Below are 24,590 nucleotides of genomic sequence, written 5' to 3'. Positions count from 1 at the left end.
ATTTTTAGTAAGTCTATTTTCGGCAGGTCTATCTCCGGCAGTCGATAGGACACTGATGGTAGAACTATTGGATATTGACTGATATGTCGTCATTGATGGCAACATATGAATGTGAAAAACAATCAATGCAAAGAAAGAAATCAGCTTTCAACAATCTCCCTCAAAATCACAAGGATCAGTTCCCAAACAACTCAAAATACTTCAGGGTTTTTCACATGCTTCTCTCCCCCTTTGATATCAATGACAAAGGGTCAGGAATCAGGGTTCTCTCTCCACAAATCTGAACATTTGAACCACCAATACTAACATTGACTACTCCCCCTGGGTAGCAACCTCACTCATCAATCGGGAGCATAAAATACGTCTGTGAAGTTCACCAGACTGATGCAAATTCATGCACCTTAGTTCTCATCAGGAGGGGCAATTAACCATAACTTCTCTTTGAGATACCCAAAAGTATCTTTAGGCAAAGGCTTCGTAAAGATATCTGCAATCTGTTCCTTTGCAGATACATACTCCAGTCTGACTTCTTTCTCATTCACCTTCTCTCTCCAGAAATAAAACTTGATTGATATATGCTTTGTCTTGGAATGCAACACCGAATTCTTTGAAATATTGATAGCACTTGAATTGTTACAATATATAGCAATAGGCTCATCATAAATAACTTCTATATCCTTCAATATCTGCTTCATCCAAATTACCTGGAGTACAATTACTAGCAGCAACAATGTATTCAGCTTCTACAATAGATAAAGAGATAGCATTCTGCTTCTTACTTGCCCAAGAAACTAATTTCTTTCCCAAAAAAAATGCACCACCTGTAGTACTCTTCCGGTCATCAACATCACCTGCCCAATCAACAAAAGCACTCAAAGTAAAGCCATCATTCTTAGAATACCACAAACCAAAATCAACTGTTCCTTTCAAGTATCTGAATATCCTTTTTATAGTAGTAACATGAGATTCCTTAGGATTAGTTTGAAATCTAGCAACATGACATACAACATTTGTTATATCAGGTCTAGTTTGAGTCAAATACAACAAACCACCAATCATAGATCTATATCTGGTCTGATTAGCTTTCAGATAGTCATCATCCTTTGTCAGCTTACATCTGGTCACCATAGGTGTACCAACAGGTTTAGAATCCTCAAAACCAAATTTCTTCAACAATTCCTTAACATACTTAGACTAAGTCTGCATTCAAAGCTACTGTTTTCGGGAAGCAGAGATATGATCCGTGAGAAAGCTCTACAAGAGTATCTAGATGTGAGAAAGAGATGAAAGAGATGGAAGATGAAGAAAGAGGGCTTGAGGAGCTTGAAGCACTTATTGTCAAAAGATTGCCTAAAGGTGTCGGTAAGTATGAAGGAAAGTTACCTCTTAAATGTTTTTCATGTAATAAGATAGGACATTTTGCATCAAGGTGTTTGGAAAGAGAGAGAAATCCTCAGAAGCCATTTAAGCCATATAAGGCTAAATATCAGAAGAAGTGTTATTATGCTGCTAATGAAGGTGTGACAGATGATGAGTTAGATAAGGGTAATTTAGGACATGAATTTGTGCTCATTGCTATCAAGGAAGATGATCCTGTAACTACAGATTCTACGATTCTACAAGCTGCACCAATGAAGAGAAAGCTTTAGCTGCTAAAGTTGAGGAGAAAGATGAATGGGTAATTGACAGTGGTTGCTCTCATCATATGACAGGTGATAAGAGTAAATTTGTAAACTTTGAAAGGTATGATGGTGGTATAGTAAGATTTGGTGATAACAAATCTTGTGTAATCCGTGGTAGAGGTTCTATTTCTCTTGATGGTAATAATGCCAAAGGGGTAGATTGTTGGATATTGACTGATATGTTGTCATTGATGTCAACATATGTGACATATGTGGAGATTGTTGGAAAGTTTTCTTCATGTATTCCAGTGTTGCAGTTTGATTGGATGAGTTGGTTTAGCCTGTGTATTGCAGACGAGCTGATGTGGTTCAAAGGGTTTCTGGTATGTTGTCTGTAGATGGTTCATTCACATTTGCAGAGGTCCGTATGATGATTTGATCGAGTTACGAGATTCAGTATTGGGATGTTATGCAGTTGTTCGTTTTATTTGGTATTCTGGTTTGTGCTCTGTATTTTTTCGAGATTTCTCTATCTTTGGTTGTGGATGTATGGAATCTGTTCTGGATGTTGATGTATGTCCTCAGTTAGCTTTGTTCATGATTTGGATATCCACAAGCAATTCTTTCAGGTTGACAGTCAGTTATGTTGATGTTATTGAGTTCTGGTAGAGAGATGATGATGATTCTAGTAATCCGAGTTGTTGCGGTTGTTGTGATGCAATTCACGTTGCTTGTGAATGTCTCTATATTATGTTCTATGCATATTGGTGGTCCGCATTGATTATTGTGCGCAGTATTGAAGATTTTCTTTGTCCAGTGATGTTCTTTGTGTTATGCGATGTTTTTGGTGGATGTAGTGTGTTGCGGATGATCGAGGCGTAATTATTGGAGGTGTTGCGTGTTTGTGAGATTGGTTTGGGTCCAGACTATGTCTTAGCCGACATTGTTCTGGTCCGCATGTATTATTGTAGCGTGTGAGGATATTGTTTTGTAATTGGTATTGAGGGTTTAGCCGACCTTGAAATATAGGTTGAAGGGTTTGTATAAATACTTGTAATAATCATTGTAAATGATCATGCTATGTGCGAATATTGTATCAATCATTCAGTAGGAGGGAAGATGTGCGAAGTTATGCAAAGAAGTGTGTTGCAGTGAAGATTTGACACTGAGCTTAACCAGAACTGTACTCAAGCATATGAAGATGCTATTTTCACAGTTCATATGATCTGGATTGTAGTTTGAATGTTCTTATAAGTTAGTGAGACTTCCTATAAGGCAGTGAGCCTTCCCTTAAGGTTGTAGCCTTTCTTGGTTTCTTATTTTTAGCAGTGAGCTCTAGGCAGTGTATTTGAATGCATGTGCATTCCCATTGTAATATTCACTTTTACTCCTAAGAGGGTATTATCTCATTGTGGGTAGATTCCCACCGTGGTTTTTCCCTTAATCGGGTTTTCCACGTCAAAAATCTTGGTGTTATGTGTGTTATTGGTGTGGTGTTGATTAATGCTTTAACTATTAATTATCAGATCTGTTTTCTGGTTTAAGTTGTTGTAGTTTTTGGTGCAAACTGATTCCCTCCCCCTTCCCCCCCTTCTCAGTTTGTTGCATTGTTGCCAACAAGAACATCCTTGAAAATCCAAGTTCTAAATCTAGAAAGTTGAAAAAGCAGACAGATGATAAAAACTTAACTGGAATCCTTTCTTGAAATGGCAAAAGCATGAAAATCTATTCTAAGGCATGAAAGGGTTTTCCTTCACTGAGAAATCTTCCTCTATCCTAAAATGGCATTCAAGACTAGAAAGTGGGCACTAGAATCAAGACAAGGAGGAATTTCATCCCAACACCAAAATCCTTCACCACCTTCTAAATGCGCTCAAGGAAGAAGTCTGAGTGCCAGAACCATGTGAGGGAGAAATTTTCCTCCTAGGAAATTCTTCCACCTCCAAAATGCACCCAAGGATAGAAGGAGAGCACAAATATCAAGTCATAGAGGAATTTGCATCTTCCACCAAAATCCTCCAAAATCCTCCCCCATAAACAAAATGCACTCAAGAAGGGTGTATGGGCGCCAAAGCATGGTCAAGGAGAATTTTCCTCTTGGAGGAAATTTCTCCACTCAAATGCGCTCCAGGAAGGTTGGTGGGTGCAAGACCAAGGTCATTGAGGATTCTTCAATTTTCACCAAATTCCTTCGCCGTAGCAAAAATGCGCTCCAACACAAGGGATGGGCGCCAAAATCAATACATGGAGGAATTTTCCATTTCCCCAAAATTCGTCCTCCAGTGCTCAAATGCGCTCCAGGACAAGGGATGGACGCTAAAATCAATGCATGAGGATTTTTCCTCTATGGTCAAATTCCTCCATCACCCCAAATTGGTGCCCAAGGTTGGAGAGAGCGTGGATTCTAAGACAAGGAGGATTTTTCATCGTCAATGAAATTCTTCCTCAGGGCAGAATTGCGCCCAAGTGTGACAATTTCCAGGATAAGAAAATTGGCTAAGTATGGAAAAATCTCTCTTCAAGACTCTGGATAGGATGGATGAAATTCCTTGGACATGAAAGAGTAGTTGGTGGTCAGAAAAAACACTCTTCAGGACAAGGTATAAACAACAACAAGAAAAATTCCTCGAAGACGATAATCTCTCTAGGAAAGAATTCTCTCCAAGATTTTCAGGCATTCAAGAATTTTTTCAAAGTGGAAAAGATCATTAAAATTCCTTCGAGGCAAGAAAATCTTCTAGAATCTTCCTTGTACACGCAGAATGGAAAGATTCTTGTAAGGGATGAGTTGGTGACATGCAAAAAGAATATTCCATATTAATGAAGCACAACTCGGAAAATTATAGTTCCCATTTTCGAACTCAAAGATGATGGCAGGGTCCACTTGCATGGCAAGTTGTCTAAGGAAACATGACATGTGATTGAAGTAAATTAATGCAACTACTAAATTTATCTCCTCACCAACTTAGCAGCTTAGTGGGTGACTTCTATTTAAAGAAAGATCTGGAATTCATTCTTCACAACAATTTTTGAAGGAATTTGAAGCAAGAGACAAGTGAAGAAAGTCGGAGCGAAGTTTCTATCATTTTCCAGAAGTTCTCATTTTTGGAGGTTTTTATTTCGAAGTCTAGAATATCAGCCTGGAATTCCTTCCTCAATGGATTTATAGGATTCTTTTGTCACAAATTTAATGTTAATTATTTTATTTTGTAGGAATGGCGGAATCCAGTAAGGCGGCAAATACCTCCCGGTAGGCACAAATCAAGAACGAACAAAGAGGATTTCTCGCGGAATTAAAAATCATTTCGAAATGAAGAGAGGTCAGCGACACCAACCTGGGAAATTTCAGGCTGGGAGAGTTTAGAAAAAGAGTATACGAAACAGCTGGACATCCTCCATCAGCCATTGCCACAAAAATAGTTAAAAGTGGGATTATAGCAACTATCGGCTTCCCTCTCGCCATCCAATGCCCAAATTTGATTATGGAATGTGTGATGCATTACAATGTTGAAAGAAGGGCGATTTTGGCACCTGATGGAAAACTCTTGACCAATCTTACAGCTGAAGCAATTGGGGAAACTTTTGGGATCCCTGCATACCAGTCCATGACATACAAGACCAAAGAAGAGCAGCAACATTGATTTATGATTTTGGTTTTGAGAGATATGCTGGAATACTCAATAAGGTATCGATGCAGAAGTTGAAGCCTCATATTTCAAAGTTACACAAGCAGATCACCAACATGGATTTCAAACAAGAATATGGCGATCTTGTGTTCATGATGAGCTAGGTCATGGGGTGTCTGCAGGCCTTCATGTTTAAATCTTGGATGTTTTACTTCATTGGCGAAGTAATGGAAGGCAATAAGGTGATAGATTGGGCAAAAATAATCAGCCACAACTTGTATGAGCAGCTAAGGAATTTAAAGAAATCTTAATCTTTCTGTATGAGCTCGTGTGTTATCTACCTACTGGCTAGAATGGGCAAGTTCATTATTTCCAAGGAAAGGACTCATGGGATGTGGACCAGGACAGCTAAAAGTTCATGAGTGCTGTCCACAATTGCACTTGTATGATCCTACTTCTTTCAAGATGGCAGGCAACACCTTCACTATGCATATCACCAGATCGTTGCAAGGAGGACTTCGCACGAGGTTGTTGGAGGTGGCAAGGAAATTAGTAAAGAAGTATGGAGCCTGGTACATTCAATTTCCAAAGTTTACTTATATCCAGGTCCCAAGGATTTGCTGCCCAGACGTATAAACTTCCAAGGTATCCAATGGACAAGATGGTGCTATTAGAGGTTACCAGATAGTTGACTGCCTATGACAAAATTTAGAAGTTGGGGCTTGAATTTCCAATTGTCATGGGAGATTACGAGGAAATGTGTCTGTCATTGGCAGCAGCAGAAAAGTCAGTAGATGAATTATTATTCTACCACCTAGCATCTCATACTGCAAGGACATTCTTTGATCCACATGATAAAATTAGGATGGTTGCCAGCATAAAGCACAAGCAAGTTTCAGTTGGAGGATTATTGGGCCAATGCCAAAGATGATTTTGAAGTCAGAAGGAGGATGTTTTCCAGATTGCCTCTCAAGCTGATAAGAATCTGTGAAATTATACAAGTGTTGGATCAGATTGAAGAGGATGAAAATACTGTTCAGCCAGATTATGACAAGGAGAAAGATAGGCCTATTCAGGTGCCAAACTAGTCAGAACCAAAAGTTGATGATTTAGATGTCCTAAGTAGGCTAGTCCTGAAGTTTATTAGGCATTGGGTTGAACGGCACATAGCGAAGTTGAAAGCGAAGAATACTCGCCTAACCTACAATTTGATGGGAGATTTGGAATCCCATGACGAGGCAACTGAATGATCCAAGAGCATAGGCCAGGGAAGAGAAAAGTCAATAGGAAAGAGTAGAACGTGGGAAGGAGAAAAGTGTTCCTGGGAATGAGGAAGAGAAAGGAAGTTCAGCAGTAAGAACTACAACATAAGAGGCCAAGGATAGAAGAAGCACAGTCACCTGCTAGCTCTTCTAGCATGCATGAAGTTGAAATGTTCATGAAAGCCATGGGAAATCACCCGTAAGAGAAAGATCATGACATTGCACAAGCACAGGATATCCTTAGTATTAGTGCCTCCCACGGGCCTGTTCAACAAAGAAGTCAAAGACAAGAATTTCCTCTGAATCCAAAACAATAGGTTCAGGATTGTTTCATGGAAATGAACATTGGAGACTTAGGAAATTTTGAGGAAGTTTCACAGGAACAGGTACAGTTGGAAATGCAGGATCAGGAAGCAACCACTCTAGATTGGCTGAAGGAAAGAATGAGAAAAGAGCCAGAGGAAGAGATGGATCCTACGCTGGAACTTGAAGAACTTCTAAACAGGATAGACAAGCCAACGAAGAAGAAGGCGACAAAGAAATTTTCCAAAGTTACAAGGGATGAGTCAGGATCTAGGACTTTACACCTAGATGTGCCTAGAGTCAACAAAGACAAGAATGAGATTACTCCTGATGAGTATGATATTATAGCAATTGACTTAGGGCATGCCTCCAAGGTACAAGTGATAGAAGATTTTGATGAGTCTTCCTTAGCACTGAAGGGGCAGATGAAAAGAATAGAAGAGAAAAATAGGAAGGTGAAGAGCGAGAACAAAGCCTTGTGTGAATATGTGAGATGCTTGAGGCGTTCTTTCAAAGAGGAAGATTAGTTTTTTTGTTCCTCCCTCTTCTCTTCCGAAGGAATACATAGATGGGATTGAAGAAATAAGGAAAAGGGCTCAGTGCTCTAAGGAATGGGTAGAGGATGTCTTCACTTCAACTTGTAAATTTATTGAAGACTTGGCTTATTTCTATAGGAGGATCCTAGCTATCTTGAATAGGCTAGAGATTGTGGATAATTCCTGGGAGGATGTACATATTTATTAGGACTTAACAATTTTACACTTGGAAGCACGAATGGGGACTTCCAGACAACAATTGATTGATGGGAAGGTCATCAAGGAAAACGAGGTATATGATTTCCCTTGATGTATTTATGTAGTCAGCACTGGAAAGGAATTCTTTGAGAGATTCATTCAGCGAGGAATCAACATTATCGAGGGAATCACTCAAAGGGGTTTAGGAAGAAATATTCAATGTAGTGGAGGCATTGTTTGCAAGAAGGTTGATTGATGAGGAGTTGAAAGTGGACCAACTTAAGGATAGGTTGCATGAATTCTTCTTCATGGGATCCTTCTCGAAAGAACATTTAGAAAATGTTTCCTTGTTCTCCAACACAATGCATAAGACTCAAGAAAATGCGCCAAGATGGGAGAATTTTTTCTCCAAGTGTGAAAAAGACACTTCTATGTTGGAATTCGAATTGGAGACCGTGTCAAGTGTATCTATAGGAGAGCTGGAAGCCATTGTGACCAGATTCGTCGCATTCGCCACCAATGAAATGGATAATGGTCGTCCTATTTTGGACGAGTATTTATTGGATGCATGAAGACATAGTGGGTCATTAATTGCTGGTGGACGTTTTGACCAGGTGGTGGCTTATTCATTGCATGATAGCTGCCATGTTTAAGGAGTTAGTGGATCATTAATGCATGGTGGGTGATTTGAAAAGTAATGGTCATTTAATGCATCACAAACATCCTTTTTTAGGAACAAGGGGCAATTAATACGTAGTGGGCGAGATTCTTCATTAATGGCTATCCCCACTACTTGGTGACACATTTTGGGTATCTTTGGTCAAACCGTGATTAGGATTTTGCATGGTGATTCTTATCCATTGATTTGAATGTAATCTAGGCCATCATTTTCTTTTGGGGCCTATAAAAGAGGTTCACCCCTTCATTTAAAAAGGGAGAGAGAATTGTATGCGATTGTTGCTATAAGTTATTGAGATAATAAAAGTGATACATTGGCTTTTGATGTTCACTTGTGTTATTTTAAAGTTTGCATGGTTTCATCTTCCTCACTTAGATTAGAAATTTATTTTCCAAGCAATTAGATGAATGGAATAGATAGCATTTCTTTATGGTGAGGTCATTTGCTCATACCTTTTCCAGATAGATGATTTCTATCTGTAGTGCAAGGTTGGATTTGTAAAGTTATTTCAATTTCAATTAAAGAACAAGTTATGAACTATGTATGCTATAAATGGATATGAGGAATTATGTCAATGTCTAATAATTCTGATTTTTATCTGCAGGTCTGAAGGAGAGAGATCATTTAATATTTTCTTTGTCTTCTCCAAATGAATTCAATTGGCATATATATCATTTAGGCAACCGGTCAATTGGTGTATTGACCGGTCATGCCTTTTAGGCATGACCGATCAATGCACCCATTGATCGGTGCCTTTACAATTATACCATTAACACAATGCTGATTATCGGTTCAAAAACCCCCGATAGCATATTGTAATATCATAATATAATGACTGATCAATATAATGAATCGGTTCATATAAACACCGATGATTCAAAGTGCACGATGTATATAATCCAACCGGTGCATTTGTTAACCAATGTTAATGCCAAATGAAGCGGTGTATTCATTAAACCCGATAACAAATATGCCCGATAACAGATGTGAATCGGTGCCAATGTTTATGCACCCGATAGCAAGTATGTATCGGCGAATTTAACCTGATAACTTATAGCATTTAATATGCTATCGGGTTAATACCCCCATAGCATATTAATGCCAATTAACAATTGACATTAATATGCTATCAGGTTGTTAGCCCGATAGCATAATGATAAGCAATGTTTGTACAATCCGATAATCATATGCAATATAAATCAGACATGAAGCATGTAGATAAATAACAGAACAAGGAAGGTTAGGAAGATCTTATCTTGCATAAGCTACCATGCATTAACACTCCCTCTTAGCTTTGGAAGATAGATAAGGCAACCTGCATCACATTTCCTTTTCATAACTAAGATAATGTCAGTCAGCAAAAATCATTTATACATGAGAAGTACCATCAAGACATATGATACAAAATAGAAGAACATCACCTGAGCATGTGACATAAAGTATTATTTTAACATGTGATAAAAGTAAGAGAATCATCACCTGATCATGTGAGAAATCACCAAAACATGTGATCTGTAAGATTCATCAAGATATCACCTAACACGTGATATCAGTATTGCCTAACACGCAATACTTAAGGATAAGTCTATGAGAAAGGTTAGTTTCTCATCATATCCAAGTTGTGATAAGTGCAATAACATTTATAAATGTTTATCATAACATAGTCATGGCACATCCATGACTTACCAGAGATCCAACATGATCAATGGTTGAGATATCACCTACACGTGATATCAGTATTGCCTAACACGCAATACAAGGATAACCATATGCGAAGTGCTTAAGTTTTCATTATATCCAAGTTGTGATAATGCAATAACATTTGTACAAATGTTGTATCACAACATAGTCATGGCACATCCATGACTTACCAGTGATCCAACATGATTACTGGTTTGACTATCATAAGATCGTCACCTTATGATGTCTACATACAAGTGTTCAGTATCTGAGAGATCGTCACCTCTTAGATATGAACACAGGTGGCAAGAAGCCAAGAGATAGTCCAGACATGACAAAGAAGTTTACACGTTAAACATCTTAAATATATGTAAGTATAGATTACAAAGCAGATTACCTTTCTATCATACCTAAATCCTTTTTGAAGTGATCAACCTTCACTTTGGAAAGTGGTTTGGTCAGAATATCTGCAGTCTGATCTACTGTACACACATATTCTAACTTTATCACATTCCTGTCAACCATATCTCGTACATAGTGATATGGAATCTCAATATGTTTGGACCTGTCATGAAATACTGGATTTACAGAGAGTTTTATATAGCTTTGATTATCACACTGAATGACTGTAGGTTTCATAGGTTCTCCAAATAATCCCACGAGCAATTTCCTTAGCCATACTGCTTCTCGGGCAGCCATTGAAGCTGCAATATATTCAGCCTCTGTGGAACTCTGAGCTACTGAAGATTGTTTTCTGCTGATCCAGGATATCATGGCTGACCCTCAACTGAAGCAGCACCCTGAAGTGCTCTTTCTGTCAGTCACACTGCTAGCCCAATCTGAATCTGTAAATCCATGTAGATCTATGTCAACCTTTTCATATTTAAGACCAAGTTTTAGGGTACCTTGTAGATATCTCATTATATGCTTTACTGCAACCAAGTGTATCTCCTTTGGTTCACACATGAACTGACTTAAGGCATTAACAGCATAGCAAATATCTGACCTTGTATTTACCACATACATTAGGGACCCAATCATCGGCCTGTATTGAGTGGGGTCAGTAGGTCTTGATTCTGCTGCTACTTCTTTAAGTTTATGGAAGTTGGTTTCCATAGGAGAGGTCATGGGTCTGCAGTTTAGCATTCCAAATCTTGTCAATATGTCCAAGGTGTACTTCCCTTGGTTCAGTACAATATTATCAGAATTCTGCCATACTTCCAATCCTAGGAAGTAATGAAGAAGCCCCAAGTCTTTCATATCAAATTGTGTGGATAGATCTTTCTTGCATTGAGCTATTAGGTGATCATCTCCTGTGATTAATAAGACATCAACATATAAAATTAATATTAACATATCACCTTTATTTCTTTTGAGGTAGAGATTAGGATCTAAATCATTCTTAGAGAAACCGAGCTTTGAGAGATAGGTGTCAATTCTTTCATACCAGACTCTGGGAGCCTGTTTGAGCCCATAGAGAGCTTTCTTGAGTCTACACACGAGACTCTGCATCATGAATTTGAAACCCTTCAGGTTGCTCTAAGTAGACTTCTTCCACGATCTCACCATTTAGGAATGATGTCTTAACATCCATCTGATGTACCTTCCACCCCTTTGCTGCTGCAATGGCTAGGACAACTCTTACTGATGTGTACCTGGCAACAAGTGCAAATGTTTATTCGTAATCTATTCCTTCCTTCTGTGAGAACCCTCTAGCTACAAATTTGGCCTTGTGTTTTTCAATACTGCCATCTGCAGCATTATTGATTTTAAACAACCATTTAGAAGACACAACAGACTTCTTGGTTGGCCTAGGAACAATCTCCCAAACATCATTCTTCATAATGGACTGATATTCTTCAGTCATGGCATCTATCCATACTTGATGTTTGAGTGCATCTGAAACATTGTTAGGTTCAGTTTTAGAGAGATCATTTATAAGTGCAACATAGTTGATGAATTTATTAGGCCTCTTGCTTTCCCTGAAGGTTCCTGAAGGAGCAGCGAACTTCTGAGCTTCTGCTATAGTTTTGATGGCCCATAGTGGTCTTTTCTTGTGATTATCTATATGTGGGTCTTGTTTTTCACTTATAGTTTCCTCAAGATACTCCCTCTGAAGCTCAGGAGTAGGTTCTTCTTCTAGGTTAGGAGTAGGATTATGAATTTCAGGTTCTATTGTATTTTGGACCCTTTTGAAGGCTAAATCTTCTTCGAAGATTACATGCCTACTGAGTTCAATATTTCTCTGCCCTTGTACATAGATTCTGTAGGCTTTAGAAGTTTCACTGTATCCTACAAGTATTCCCCTTTTTCCAGAGGGTTCTAGTTTAAGTCTTTTCTCTTTAGGTACATGAATATAGACCGGACACCCAAATATCCTAAGATGGCTGATATCTTGTTTTGTCTTGGTAAAGACTTCCTCAAGAGTTTTATCTTCAAGGTGTGAATGAGGACATCTATTTTGTATGTACACAGCAGTGTTAGTTGCTTCTGCCCAAAGGTTCAAGTTTAGATTTTGATCTAGTATCATGGCTTTGGCAGCTTCTACTATGGTCCTATTTTTCCTTTCAGCTACTCCATTTTGTTGTGGATTATAAGGTATTGTCAACTCCCTCTTAATCCCAGAATTTTTACAAAAGTCTTTAAATAGTCCTGATGTGTATTCCCCCCCATTGTCAGTTCTTAAGGTTTTAATTTTGTTTTCAGAGAGATTTTCTGTTAATGTTTTAAACTCTTTAAACCTACTTAGGATCTCTTCTGATTCTTTACATTTCAGAAAGTAGATCCACGTCTTCCTAGAGTAGTCATCAACAAAAATTACATAATACAAAAATCCCCCTAGCGAGGGTACAGACATAGGTCCACATACATCAGAATGAATTAACTCCAAAACTTTGCTAGTTTTCCTAGTACTATTCTGAAATGTACTTTTGGTATTTTTACCTAAGGCACACCCTTTGCATGCCTCTGAATGATATTGCTTCAACTTACGTAGACCTGTGACAAGGTTTCCCATAGTTGACAAAGCTCTATAATTCAGATGGCCTAATCTCCTGTGCCATACTTCATTTGCATTAGTTGCTTCATGGATCAATGCTAGATTGGGCTCTGTACATAGCTCATACAAATAGCCTTGTCTTCGACCAATGACCTTAGCGTCTTTGATGGAGGATCTCTTTGGCCAAGCCAACACCTTGTTTTTCATGAAGGTTACTCTGTATCCTTGATCTTCTAGTGCTGATATGGAGATTAGATTTCTTTTGATGCCTGGAACATATAGTACTTCTTCAAGTCGTAGTGACATGCCTGTCTTCAGTTTGATGGTGCAGGTTCCAATTCCTCTGACTGGATGTGAAGAATCGTCTCCGATGGTTACGTCCTCATCATCTTTCTCTATCATGGAGTCTAGTATTTCTCTAAAGCCGGTGATGTGTCTGGATGAACCACTGTCGATCACCCATGAGTTAGACTTGTTTGAAGCATGGCTTGTAAGTGCTGAGTAGAGGACATAGTTCTCGGAGTCATTTTCTCTTCTAGATTTCCTCACTTTTGCAAATGTGGCTTGCTTCCCTTTCTTCGGACAGTTTGCAACATAGTGTCCGAATTTGTCACACCTATAACATTGAACATGTGATAGGTCTTTCTTAGAAGTGTTCTTGCCTTGTTTAGCTTTTCTTTTCCTGAATTGCTTCTTTTTGTACTTCTTATTGATGTTTGTATTTAGGACTTGCAAGTCTTCATCTATATACTTCTATTTTATTCCTACCTTGTTCAATCTGGATTCTTCTTGTACACAGTCATCTCTTAGTCTTTCAAACTTAGGATATTTGGACCTAGCATTGATGCCTTGGACGAATGTGTTCCATCCACTAGGCAATCCATCTAGAGCAATGAGTGTTAACTCTTTGCTTTGGATGTCGTATCCAAGGGAAGCTAGGTCATGTCTTAGGCTTGATATCCTCATGAAGTAGGAGTTAATTGTCTCCCCTTTGTTCATACTGATATGGTTGATCTCTCGTTTTAATGCCAGAGTATGACTTGCATTTGATATCTTAAATGTCCTTTCAAGTGCCTTGAACATTTTATAAGCCGTCTCCTGCTTTCTAATGATGGGCATTATATTATTTCTTACCCCATCCACTATTATTTTAATAGCCTTATCATTTCCCTCGATCCATGTGGATTTCTCAGTTTCATCTTCTGGTTGTGTACTTTCAGTTTGGACATATGAATCAACTTTGGTTTCTCTTAAAATCATTTTGATTCTAAACTTCCAAGCTGAAAAATCTTTGCTACCTTTGAGTCTATCTTCGAATCTGATAGCGTTGTCCATTATGGAAATGTGATGTAGTTTGTAACTTAGTCCTTGAATTTTATCAAAATTGAATAGCCTTAGGTTCGATTACCTTGGCTCTGATACCATGTAAAGTTATTTCAATTTCAATTAAAGAACAAGTTGTGAACTATGTATGCTATATATGGATATGAGGAATTATGTCAATGTCTAATAATTCTGATTTTTATCTGCAGGTCTGAAGGAGAGAGATCATTTAATATTTTGTATGTCTTCTCCAAATGAATTCAATTGGCATATATATCATTTAGGCAACCGGTCAATTGGTGTATTGACCAGTCATGCCTTTTAGGCATGACCGATCAATGCACTCATTGATCGGTGCCCTTACAATTATACCATTAACACAATGCTGATTATCGGTTCAAAAACCCCCAATAGCATATTGTAATATCATAATATAATGACTGATCAATATAATGAATCGGTTCATATAAACACTGATGATTCAAAGTGCACGATGTATATAATCCAACCGGTGCAGTTGTTAACCAATGTTAATGCCAAATGAAGAGGTGTATTCATTAAACCCGATAACAAATATGCCCGATATAATTAAGCCTGATAACAGATGTGAATCGGTGCCAATGTTTATGCACCCGATAGCAAGTATGTATCGGCGAATTTAACCCGATAAACCTATAGCATTTAGCCCGATAGCATATTAATGCCAATTAACAATTGACATTAATATGCTATCGAGTTGTTAGCCCGATAGCATAATGATAAGCAATGTTTGTACAATCCGATAATCATATGCAATATAAATCAGACATGAAGCATGTAGATAAATAACAGAACAAGGAAGGTTAGGAAGATCTTATCTTGCATAAGCTACCATGCATTAACAGGATTGAGATTTTACATGTGCGTTCTTAACTTAAATTGTTGGATGAACATTGTTCCTTGATGGTGTTCATTAATGATTTAAAATCTTACAAGCACAACCTTTGAAGATTGCACCTTCTATGTAGTTGTTTGAAAGTGGCGAAGCAAAGTATGGTCGATCTCGCCTTAGCCTTTGTTATCTATTGAATTCTTAGATCTAGATTAGAATCTTTCTAAACTCTTTCCTATTTACTTTCCACATTCTTATTGAGAAAAAGTTCCAAAAAAGAGCTATCCATTGCTACATCATTCGCAAAGTCTCATTGAAGTTTCAAATTTGTTTAAGTCTTCTTCACTATACATAAGTCCCCTTGGATTACCAGCAAAACATAGAGCCAAACGAGCCTATATCCGTCATAAAGTCGCAAGTACGTAGTTGGAACTTAGAATCACTTTATGATCTTCTTGCAATCTTAGCATGCATTGGATTTTGATCAAGAGAGGATAGAGTGACTGTTAGAAACTTTATTTTGTGTTGGTGTGGTTTTAAACACCCGTCAATATGATCCCTAATAACAATATGTTCTAACAAAATCATCTATAAGTACTTTTGACAAGTTTGTACAATCTAAAACAACTAAGAGAAGATGGCATCCTTAAGTTGTCATTCCTGAAAATGGCTCCTTGTCAAATCCACTCTAGAACAAAGGCTTGCTCCCTCTTGGATTTCCTACGTTAGGGTAGTAACACATGGTGTCTTGGTGACACCATCTGCATTGCGCGGTTTCATTAGGGTTTACACAATCTTTACAAAGGCAAGTATCCACTTGAGCATGTATAATCCATGTAAAACCGGTGCCAAAAGCAATGGCCTTTGTAGTAATGCTATATAGATTACTTAGGCTCCCAAACACAACCAAAACTGCCACAAAAACACGTAACGCAACTATGATGCAAGATTTCTTTGATGCATAGGATGCTCCCATATCACTAGATCATTTTTGGCTTGGATGCTAGAGAATGGGAGCAGCCTGCTGACTAAGAAAATATACCATTTTGAGCAAGAGTTGCCACGTACATGGACATTTAGCTCGGGTCTTTGACAAATTGCAAATCTATTGTAGCACTTGTAACAGAAATCAATTGTCAACTATTCCTAGCCTTGTGTATTTCATGATCCACCCAATCTTCTGTTGCAACGGATTCCTTTGCTTGAGATTTTCTCAAGCATATTGCTTTAACGCTTTGTCCCAAGAATCGACAATTTGAAAGAAGCTGACAACCATACCTTTGCATGCAATTTTCTTCTTATTCTGCTAGTCGTGGAGCCCACCTACTTTTAGCACAAGTTGGTGTGGAAGAGGAAAGAGAAAGTAAAGGTGGCTGCCATGAAGTTCTGTTCTTTCGGAAGAGTTCTGAAGACTATCTTGTGACATTTGAATTAGATATTGGTGATATTTTTATTTTTATTTTTGTTTATGATTATTCTGTAATGGGATAACTTTCAAAATGAGATATATCGAGGAGATATGGGTTAAGAAGGTCTCAAGCTAGATTTGTTAGCATAAATTTATAATTACACAATCATAAGTCTGAATTTATGATTCAGTATCAGGGAGAGTTCAAAAGTAAAAAATGTATGTTTATGTTTTAAACAAACTTGTGTAATTTTTCAATTCTTCATAGGGGGGGGAGGCGGGGGTGTTTTTCTTCCTTTGTAATCCAATGGTAGGTAGTTTTCCTAAATTTCTTCTTCCAAACTCTCAGCTACTGCGTGGAAATAATTACTCTGCTTGGAAGACCAAACTCAAAATGCAGCTCGAGTTTGAAGAAGTGTGGGATGTGGTCAGTGGAACCACAACAGGCCATAAAACTGATGTTGATGAACAAAAGAAATTTTATTAGGCCGACAAAAAGGCCAAATCAATCATTTTGTTTAGTGTGTCTGGTGATGTTTAGCCCTTTATCCGTGATTCATCCACAACCAAAGATGCGTGGGACAAACTCAAGACGGTGTATGAGGCGAAAAATCAGAATTAGATCTTGAATTTGTAGAGTTAGCTACATAGCCTGAAGATGAAGAATGGAGAACAATTAGAATCCTTTCTCAAAAGGATTGTAGAGTTGAGAGCTTCCTTACAAGCATTGGAAGAAAAGACTGAGGATGTATTTTTTGTGCCTATTGTTCTACGAGCACTACCATCTAGATACAAGGTCTTTGTGACGACTTTGAATGTCACTGAGACGACGTCCACATTCGAGAAACTACTAAATCTTCTCCAGAAAGAAGAATTTAGCAGCCAAGAACATGATCATGATGATCATGCCATGAGTACATGTCATAAAGGCAAGAAGCCTATGAAGCAGTTCAATGGGCCTCCCAAAATCTGGCAACTCATCCAGACCTCAGAAGAAGTGTCCAATCTGTTACAGAGTTGGACATGATGTGAAGAATTGTTGGTACAACTCCTTCAACAAAGGATCATCCAACAAAACCCATCCAAAGAAGCCTTTTCAAGGTGGCAAACTGCAATGGGAGCAGAAGACCAAACAAAAGCAACAAAGCAATGTTGCTGAAGTAGATGATTCTCCGGATGAGGAATATGTACTTTCAGCTCAGACTTCAGAAGATGGTTCACAATCAATCTTAATATGGTTTGTGGACTTTGGTGCTACAAAGCACATGATTGGTTAGAAGGAGTGGTTTCTCACATTGAAACCCCATCATGGTACAATCACTCTTGGAGATGATACCACTCATGAAATCAAAGGTATTGGTGACATCTCTTTGAAGTTTGGCATTAATCATTGCACGATTACTAATGTCTTGTACGGGCCAGGACTTACCAAAAATCTCCTTCTATTAATCAATTTCTTGACCACAACCTTAGGATTGAGCTTGATAGCAATCGGGATAAATAGATTTGTCTTATCAAAGATAAATCTGAAAATGAAAAGATTGTTGCCAGTGCTACTGAGATTGGAAAAATGTTTAGGCTTGATATAGTTGCTAATAATCAAGCCTTAGTGACTAAGGATGATGATCTTGCTCTACTTTGGCATCGTAGATTTGGTCATTTAAGCACTAGCTACTTGTTAAAACTCAATCAGCAAAGCATGGTCAAAGGGCTTCCGTCACTTGAGAAGTCAAGTGTTGTTTGTTCTAGCTGTATTGCTGGAAAACAACACAGAGCACCCTTCTATACAGGTGAGCATTGTGCAAATCAACTTTTGCAGTTGGTGCATACCGATCTGTGCGGTTCCATGCTACCTAGTCACAATGGATACATGTACTTTCAGGCTTTTGTTGATGATCATACAAGGAAAATGTGGGTATATTGCTTGTAGCATTAAGATGAAGCTCTTTCCTATTTCAAAGAGTTTCACACTCAAGTGGAGAAAGATGCGAATCACTGTATTCGCACCCTCCACTCAAATCGAGGGGGGGGATACACCAGCACAAAATTCTCCACATATTTTAAGGAAAATGGGATTTGACATCAACTGACTACGGCATACACACCTCAACAAAATGGTGTTGCAGAATGGAGAAATCGCATTATCGTGGAGATGGTTTGAAGCATGTTGAAAGATTCTCAACTAGAGCATGCATATTGGGTTGAAGCTGTTCACACAGCAGTTTATCATTTGAATCGTGTACCAACCAAAGCCCTTGATGGCATTACTCCAGATGAAGCATGGACAGGGGTAAAGCCTTCTATCTCACATCTTCATGTTTTTGGATGCAATGCCTATATGCATATTCCTAAACAAAAAAGGAAGAAGCTTGATTAAAGTCAATGCAATGTATTCTTCTTGGATATAGTAATGAATCCAAGGCATATCACCTCTTGGATCCCAACACAAAGAAGATTTAGATTAGTAGGGATGTAATTTTTGATGAGAAGAATGATGTAAGATCTCTTGCCATGTCATCACCTACTTCATACAGTGCTCCTATATTCAACATGGATGGGAAAAATGATGGGAATATTGATAGTCAATCAACACCTACCAATTTCTCCAAACCCTTACTGAAGTGATATACTAGTACCATTCAAGATGCAAAGCTAGATGGAGTCCCAGACACTTCCACTTCAGGTCCAAGGACTCGTGGCATGGCTCGCAATGAGGTAAATTTTGCATTAATGACTTTAGTTGTTGAAAATTTTGAATCATCTAATGTTCAAGAAGCACTAGAATCAAAGCCTTGAGGCTATGGATGCAAAGTATCAATCTCTGATGAAAAACAACAACACTTGGGAGCTTGTTGATCTACCACTCAGTAAGAAAGCAATTGGTTGTAAATGGATTCTTAAAACTAAGTATAAAGAAGATGGTAGTATAGATAAACACAAGGCTATACTTGTAGCCAAGGGTTATGCCCAGAAAGAAGGTATAGACTATGAGGAAACCTTCGCTCCCACAACAAAAATTAAAACAATTAGAATGATTTTTGCTTTTGCTGCTCAATTTGGATGGAAATTGTACCAAATGGATGTAAACAGTATCTTTCTTAACGAAGACCTTAAAGAAGAGGTCTATATGACCCAACCAGAGGGATATGTTGCACCTGGTAAAGAATAAAAGGTGTGCAAGCTAATCAAGTCCCTATATGGTCTCAAACAGGCCCCTAGAGCCCGATATATCAAAATTGATAAGCATTTGCTAAAACATGGTTTCACTAGGCATCCATATGAAGCAAACCTCTACCTCAAGGATCAAGGGGGGGATATTGTGATCATTAATGTATATGTTGATGACTTGGTTATCACGGGCAGCTCAGAAGCAATGGTTGAAACAACCAAGAATGATCTCAAGAAGGCTTTTGATATGACAGATCTTGGGCTATTGCACTATTGTCTAGGCTTAGAGGTATGGCAAACAAATCACCGTATCTTTGTGTCATAGAGGAAATATGCCAAGGCACTGCTTGAGAAATTTAGAATGATGGATTCCAAACCCATGTCTACACCTATGGAATCAGGTTTGCAACTATCTAGATTTGATACATCTCCTCAAGTGAATGCAACACTTTACCGACAAATGATTGGAGGTTTCATTTACTTGAATTACACTAGACCAGATATTAGTTTTGTTGTTAATTAGCTATCAAGATACATGCAAGAACCAAAAATGTGTCATCGAAAAGCAGCAAAATGGGTACTAAGGTATATCCAAGGTACAATGAATCATGGTTTGGAATATAGGAGTGATCAATTCTTCTTGATAGGGTACACAGATGCAGATTATGCAAGTTTTGTTGATGATAGAAATCCACTTCTGGATATGTTTTCTTCCTCAGATTAGGATCTATATCTTGGGGAAGTAAGAAGCAACCCACAGTTGCTCGTTCTTTAACAAAAGCAGAGTATTGTGCAGCAGTTTGTGAAGCAATTTGGTTGCGTCGCATATTAGAAGGATTGGGGGTACCACAAAACCAACCTACAAGTCTCTATTGTGACAATTAGGGTGCTCTCAAGCTTGCTCGTAATCCAGTGTTTCATGAACGGACCAAACATATTGAAGTTGACTGTCACTTCATATGAGAACACTTTCAACAAAACAACATTTAGCTCCAATTTTGTTCCACACAGGAACAACGTGCTGATATTTTCACCAAGCCTCTTGCATGTGTGAAGTTTCAAACATTTCAAGGCTCTCTTATTAGTAGTATAAAACAATGATGTAACGATGTAATAAGGGGGGAATGTTGGGTATCCATCATTACCCGTATGGTCTGTTTATTTGTTTAAGTCTGTTATTGTTTGATAGCATATTTAGGAATTTGTTAACATATTGTTGAACCCGTCATACTGGAATTTCCACGGGTTTTCTCCTATTCTATTGTATAAATATTTGTTTCCAGTCTAATGAATTCAGTCAAAGTATTTACAAGCTCTAAAATGTGCATTTTTGCATCTCAGAAAAAAATAAATTAAGATCTGGAAGGGTTAGGGAGGTAACAACAGCACTAAAAAAAAGAAAAGTAGAGGAGGAAAAAAGAGGAAAATACATAAGGAAGGAAAGAAAAACAAATCCGCATTGTAAAACAAGGCATGTAATGCATTAAGATAAAGTATTAATCTATGTTAAGAACCGTTAAAATTAATGAAGTTTATTAACGTATCAAATATCTACTGTCTAAAGTGAATGAGTTAATATATGTTGATGAGTAATATGCAATATTTAGGTATCTTATTGAAAATGATACATAATATTGATATAAGATACTGAAAAATAACTGTATGCATATGGAATAGATTATAACATAGTATCATCTATCATGTAATGATATACGTTAAGTATTATTGAACAATATAGAGTTATATATTGTTACATGATATTTATGTATCAAATAAGCATATAAGGTATTGAATATGTGCAATATTAATCTATTGATCTATATATCAATATATAGATATGTAACACTGATATGTATAAATGTAAACACAATATTATATAAATATTGATAAATAATGATTGCATTTATACATATCAATCTTTTGTATATAATATAGATATATGCTGGATGCCAACTGAATATATCTAAATCAATGTTTTGTAAGGAAAATATATTGGTCAAAGATAGGGTAGAAGTGATACCAGAAGTACATCGGGTACTAAGAACCAACAAAGAGCAGAGCTATGTAACTAGTTGATTATATTTGTAAGGCAATCATATCGGTCAAAGATAAGGGTAGAAGTGACACCAGAAGTAAATTGGGTACTAAGAACCACCAAAGAGCAGAGCAATGTAACTAGATAAAACTGTTCAAAAACTTTTACATCCACATTTTGGGTCACTCTAGTTGAGTATATTCAAGACAATTTGAAACTTTGCTATTATAAGCTTAAACGTTGGAATATTTAAAATTTGTGATTATTTGCACACTTCAAAATCTAGTAGATAATGTAGTCCAACACAATAAGTTTCTATTTAGGGGTTTAATTGATTTCCATGGAAAGTTACCTCCACTAGTTGTCTGAGTTGTGGTAGGACAGCTCGTGTCCACAAGCAAAATCTAGGAATGCAAATTGAACATTATCAAAGCTGATCCCTGCCCTTGATATACTAAATTTGCAGTTTATGAAAGAATAAAATCGAGGAAAATTATAACTGATTATAAGGATCTCTCCTCTCACGAATAATACCCTCTCCCTCCTGGTATGATTTTTTCTCCTAAAAGGGATTCATCTTTGATCAGTGAGAAACATTGATATGGTTTAAACCCCTTTATAAGTAAATGGCAAATATATTTAAGGTATTAAAGAATGCAATAGACATGCTATCTTTATGCTTTAGTTATGGTTTATGGTCAGTCACAAGCAATTCTTAACTGCAATTGGGCTTGCTTCTCAGGTTGATAGACATCACGACTTCACAATGAGCAGATGTTTATTCATTGTACGGAAGGATGGATCAAAATCAGATTTCTCGTACAAGAAATGCTTGAAAAATCTTGTTCAGGAAAGATTTCCTGATTCTGCAGAAGATTTTGCTAAAAAGTACTTTTAAATCATAGAAAAAGATGCAATGGTAATGTCCAATCTTTTTGCTTTATAGAAGGAAGCAATAGTGTTGCCTTTTTGAATGTTATACAAACTGGTAGTCAGTTCCATTATCAGAGGGACTCTTTAAATGAATTATTGTTAAATTGAATGGAATGCCTTCTTTCAATGTTCCATCATAAAAAAATAGAATTCCTCTATAAATATGATGTTCTGTTTGTATGATAATCTTTGTCCAGTGAAGGATGATTTCGTGTTCATGTGCATTCAGTATTTACATTTTCCAGAGCTCCACTATTATGCACTTCCTAGTTGTTGTGGATGCGTAGTCATAATTAGCAAAGCATGTATTGTCTGATTGTTAATAATCTGTGTTATAAATGTGCATTCCTTTGTATACTGTGTTGAAGAGCGTGAGGACAATCATTACAGTAAGAAGGCTTCCTTAATACGTTATTTTTGATTTGGCAGTAAATGAAATTCTGTAGATGAGACACAGCAAAAACATAGTTCGAAGGCAATGGTTGTTATTGTGTTCTATGACGAGACAGAGTATAAATTGTTTTTATCTGTACAATTGAATATTGTTAACAGTGGGTTTTTATTAATAGAAGGAAGTAAATGATTAGAAGACACATTCTTTTCTGGTGTGTAAGCCTACCTATGCATCTAAATCTGCAAAGTCGGGTTTTATTCTCTTTATCTGGATGGGATAAACCTTGTAGTAAGGTAGAGAAAGCATATTAGCTGACCACAATACAAGTCATGAGTTCCTGGGAAGAGATGCCTGAACATGACCATTCGCATTCCCCATCTCTTCATCTTGTACCTAAATATGAATGTATAAATGGATGTGTGCAGTCTATGTACTATTGTATACCAGTTAATATATGAGATTTCCCTACTTGAGAGTGGATGTAGCCTTTATGGTGAACCGCTATGTCCTTGTTTATTTTTCTGGTTCATTTATGTTTTAATTTAGTTGTTTTTATTATGTTTCAATTCTCTCATAATGAAACCAGTAGTAGTCTTTGGCACCTAGCTTGCACACTTGAATAATGTAAAAGGTTATTCCAGAAATGTTGAAGGTATTGAAAATTTCTACAATCGAACTCAAGTGTAAAACCAGGTTTGCTGAAGGTATTGAAAATTTCTACAATCGAATTCAATTGTAAAACCAGGTTTGCTGAAGGGACTGATATTTATAGAACGTCTTTGAATATCTAAAACGTAAATATTCAAAGGTAGAAACTAATTCAAAGGCTTCTTAAAAAAATGGTGTTTAATAGGAAGGGGAGTGTGAAAGACATGCCTGTGCCTCTTTCCTTCAAGCAGTTTTGTCGGGTCTGGTTTGTGACAACTCCAATATATTGAATTTTCGTTATTAGCTTCCCGTTAAAATATTTTCAAGGGGAAATGTTGGTCCATTTTCAATGGTTTTAAAAGGCAGCATCCTAAGCACTTATTAAAGAATTATCTCAATGGTTGAAGGGATATTAAAATGCAAATCATTGATTAGAGGGAAGGATTGAATTGATTATACTAAGTAAGTGGCAGGCGCCTAACTCTTTTTGCATTTGCAGTGAAATTGACGTACAATATAAGATAATACAAAATTAAAATACGGAAATTTGATAGGGTTACAGCATTTTTAATATATGTATCTTTGGTATAGTCGTTAAAGCAAATATATTTCTTAGGAATTTCTCGGCGTACCAAATATGTGTCCTGTCTTTTAACAGTAATGTTTAATGTTAATCATTATGTTTAGCAATATTTTCTATATTGTGATGGCATCCATATTAATCAATAAAATAGATGCATTAAAGAACTGCATTGAAGCCTCCTAAAAATAACTGCAAAATCTTGTTTCAATCTGCTATTAAAGACCTGCTGTACTATGCACTTTTATTTATAGGCAATTTGTTTTTCAGAAGTCATGACTCTTTGAATAGGCACCACCTCTCCCTTATATATAGATGCATCTCTT

At 37.2% G+C, this 24,590-nt stretch overlaps 1 protein-coding gene across 1 annotated transcript in view; it reads left to right on the top strand.

Annotated features, from left to right (window-relative positions):
• LOC131064457 (DNA-directed RNA polymerase V subunit 1) overlaps positions 1-22,858 on the top strand; it is a 223,899-nt gene extending 201,041 nt beyond the window's left edge. The window contains exon 21 of the mRNA XM_057998604.2: positions 22,452-22,858. Within this exon, the coding sequence (XP_057854587.2) occupies positions 22,452-22,607 (156 nt within the window). The 3' untranslated portion in view covers positions 22,608-22,858. The remainder of the gene's footprint in view (positions 1-22,451) is intronic.
• Positions 22,859-24,590: the final 1,732 nt, after the last annotated feature.

The sequence above is a fragment of the Cryptomeria japonica genome, chromosome 2 (genome assembly GCF_030272615.1).
Source record: "Cryptomeria japonica chromosome 2, Sugi_1.0, whole genome shotgun sequence".
Taxonomy (NCBI): domain Eukaryota; kingdom Viridiplantae; phylum Streptophyta; class Pinopsida; order Cupressales; family Cupressaceae; genus Cryptomeria; species Cryptomeria japonica.
Note: the sequence above shows the minus strand (reverse complement) of the source record. Positions and strands in the feature narration are given on the sequence as shown.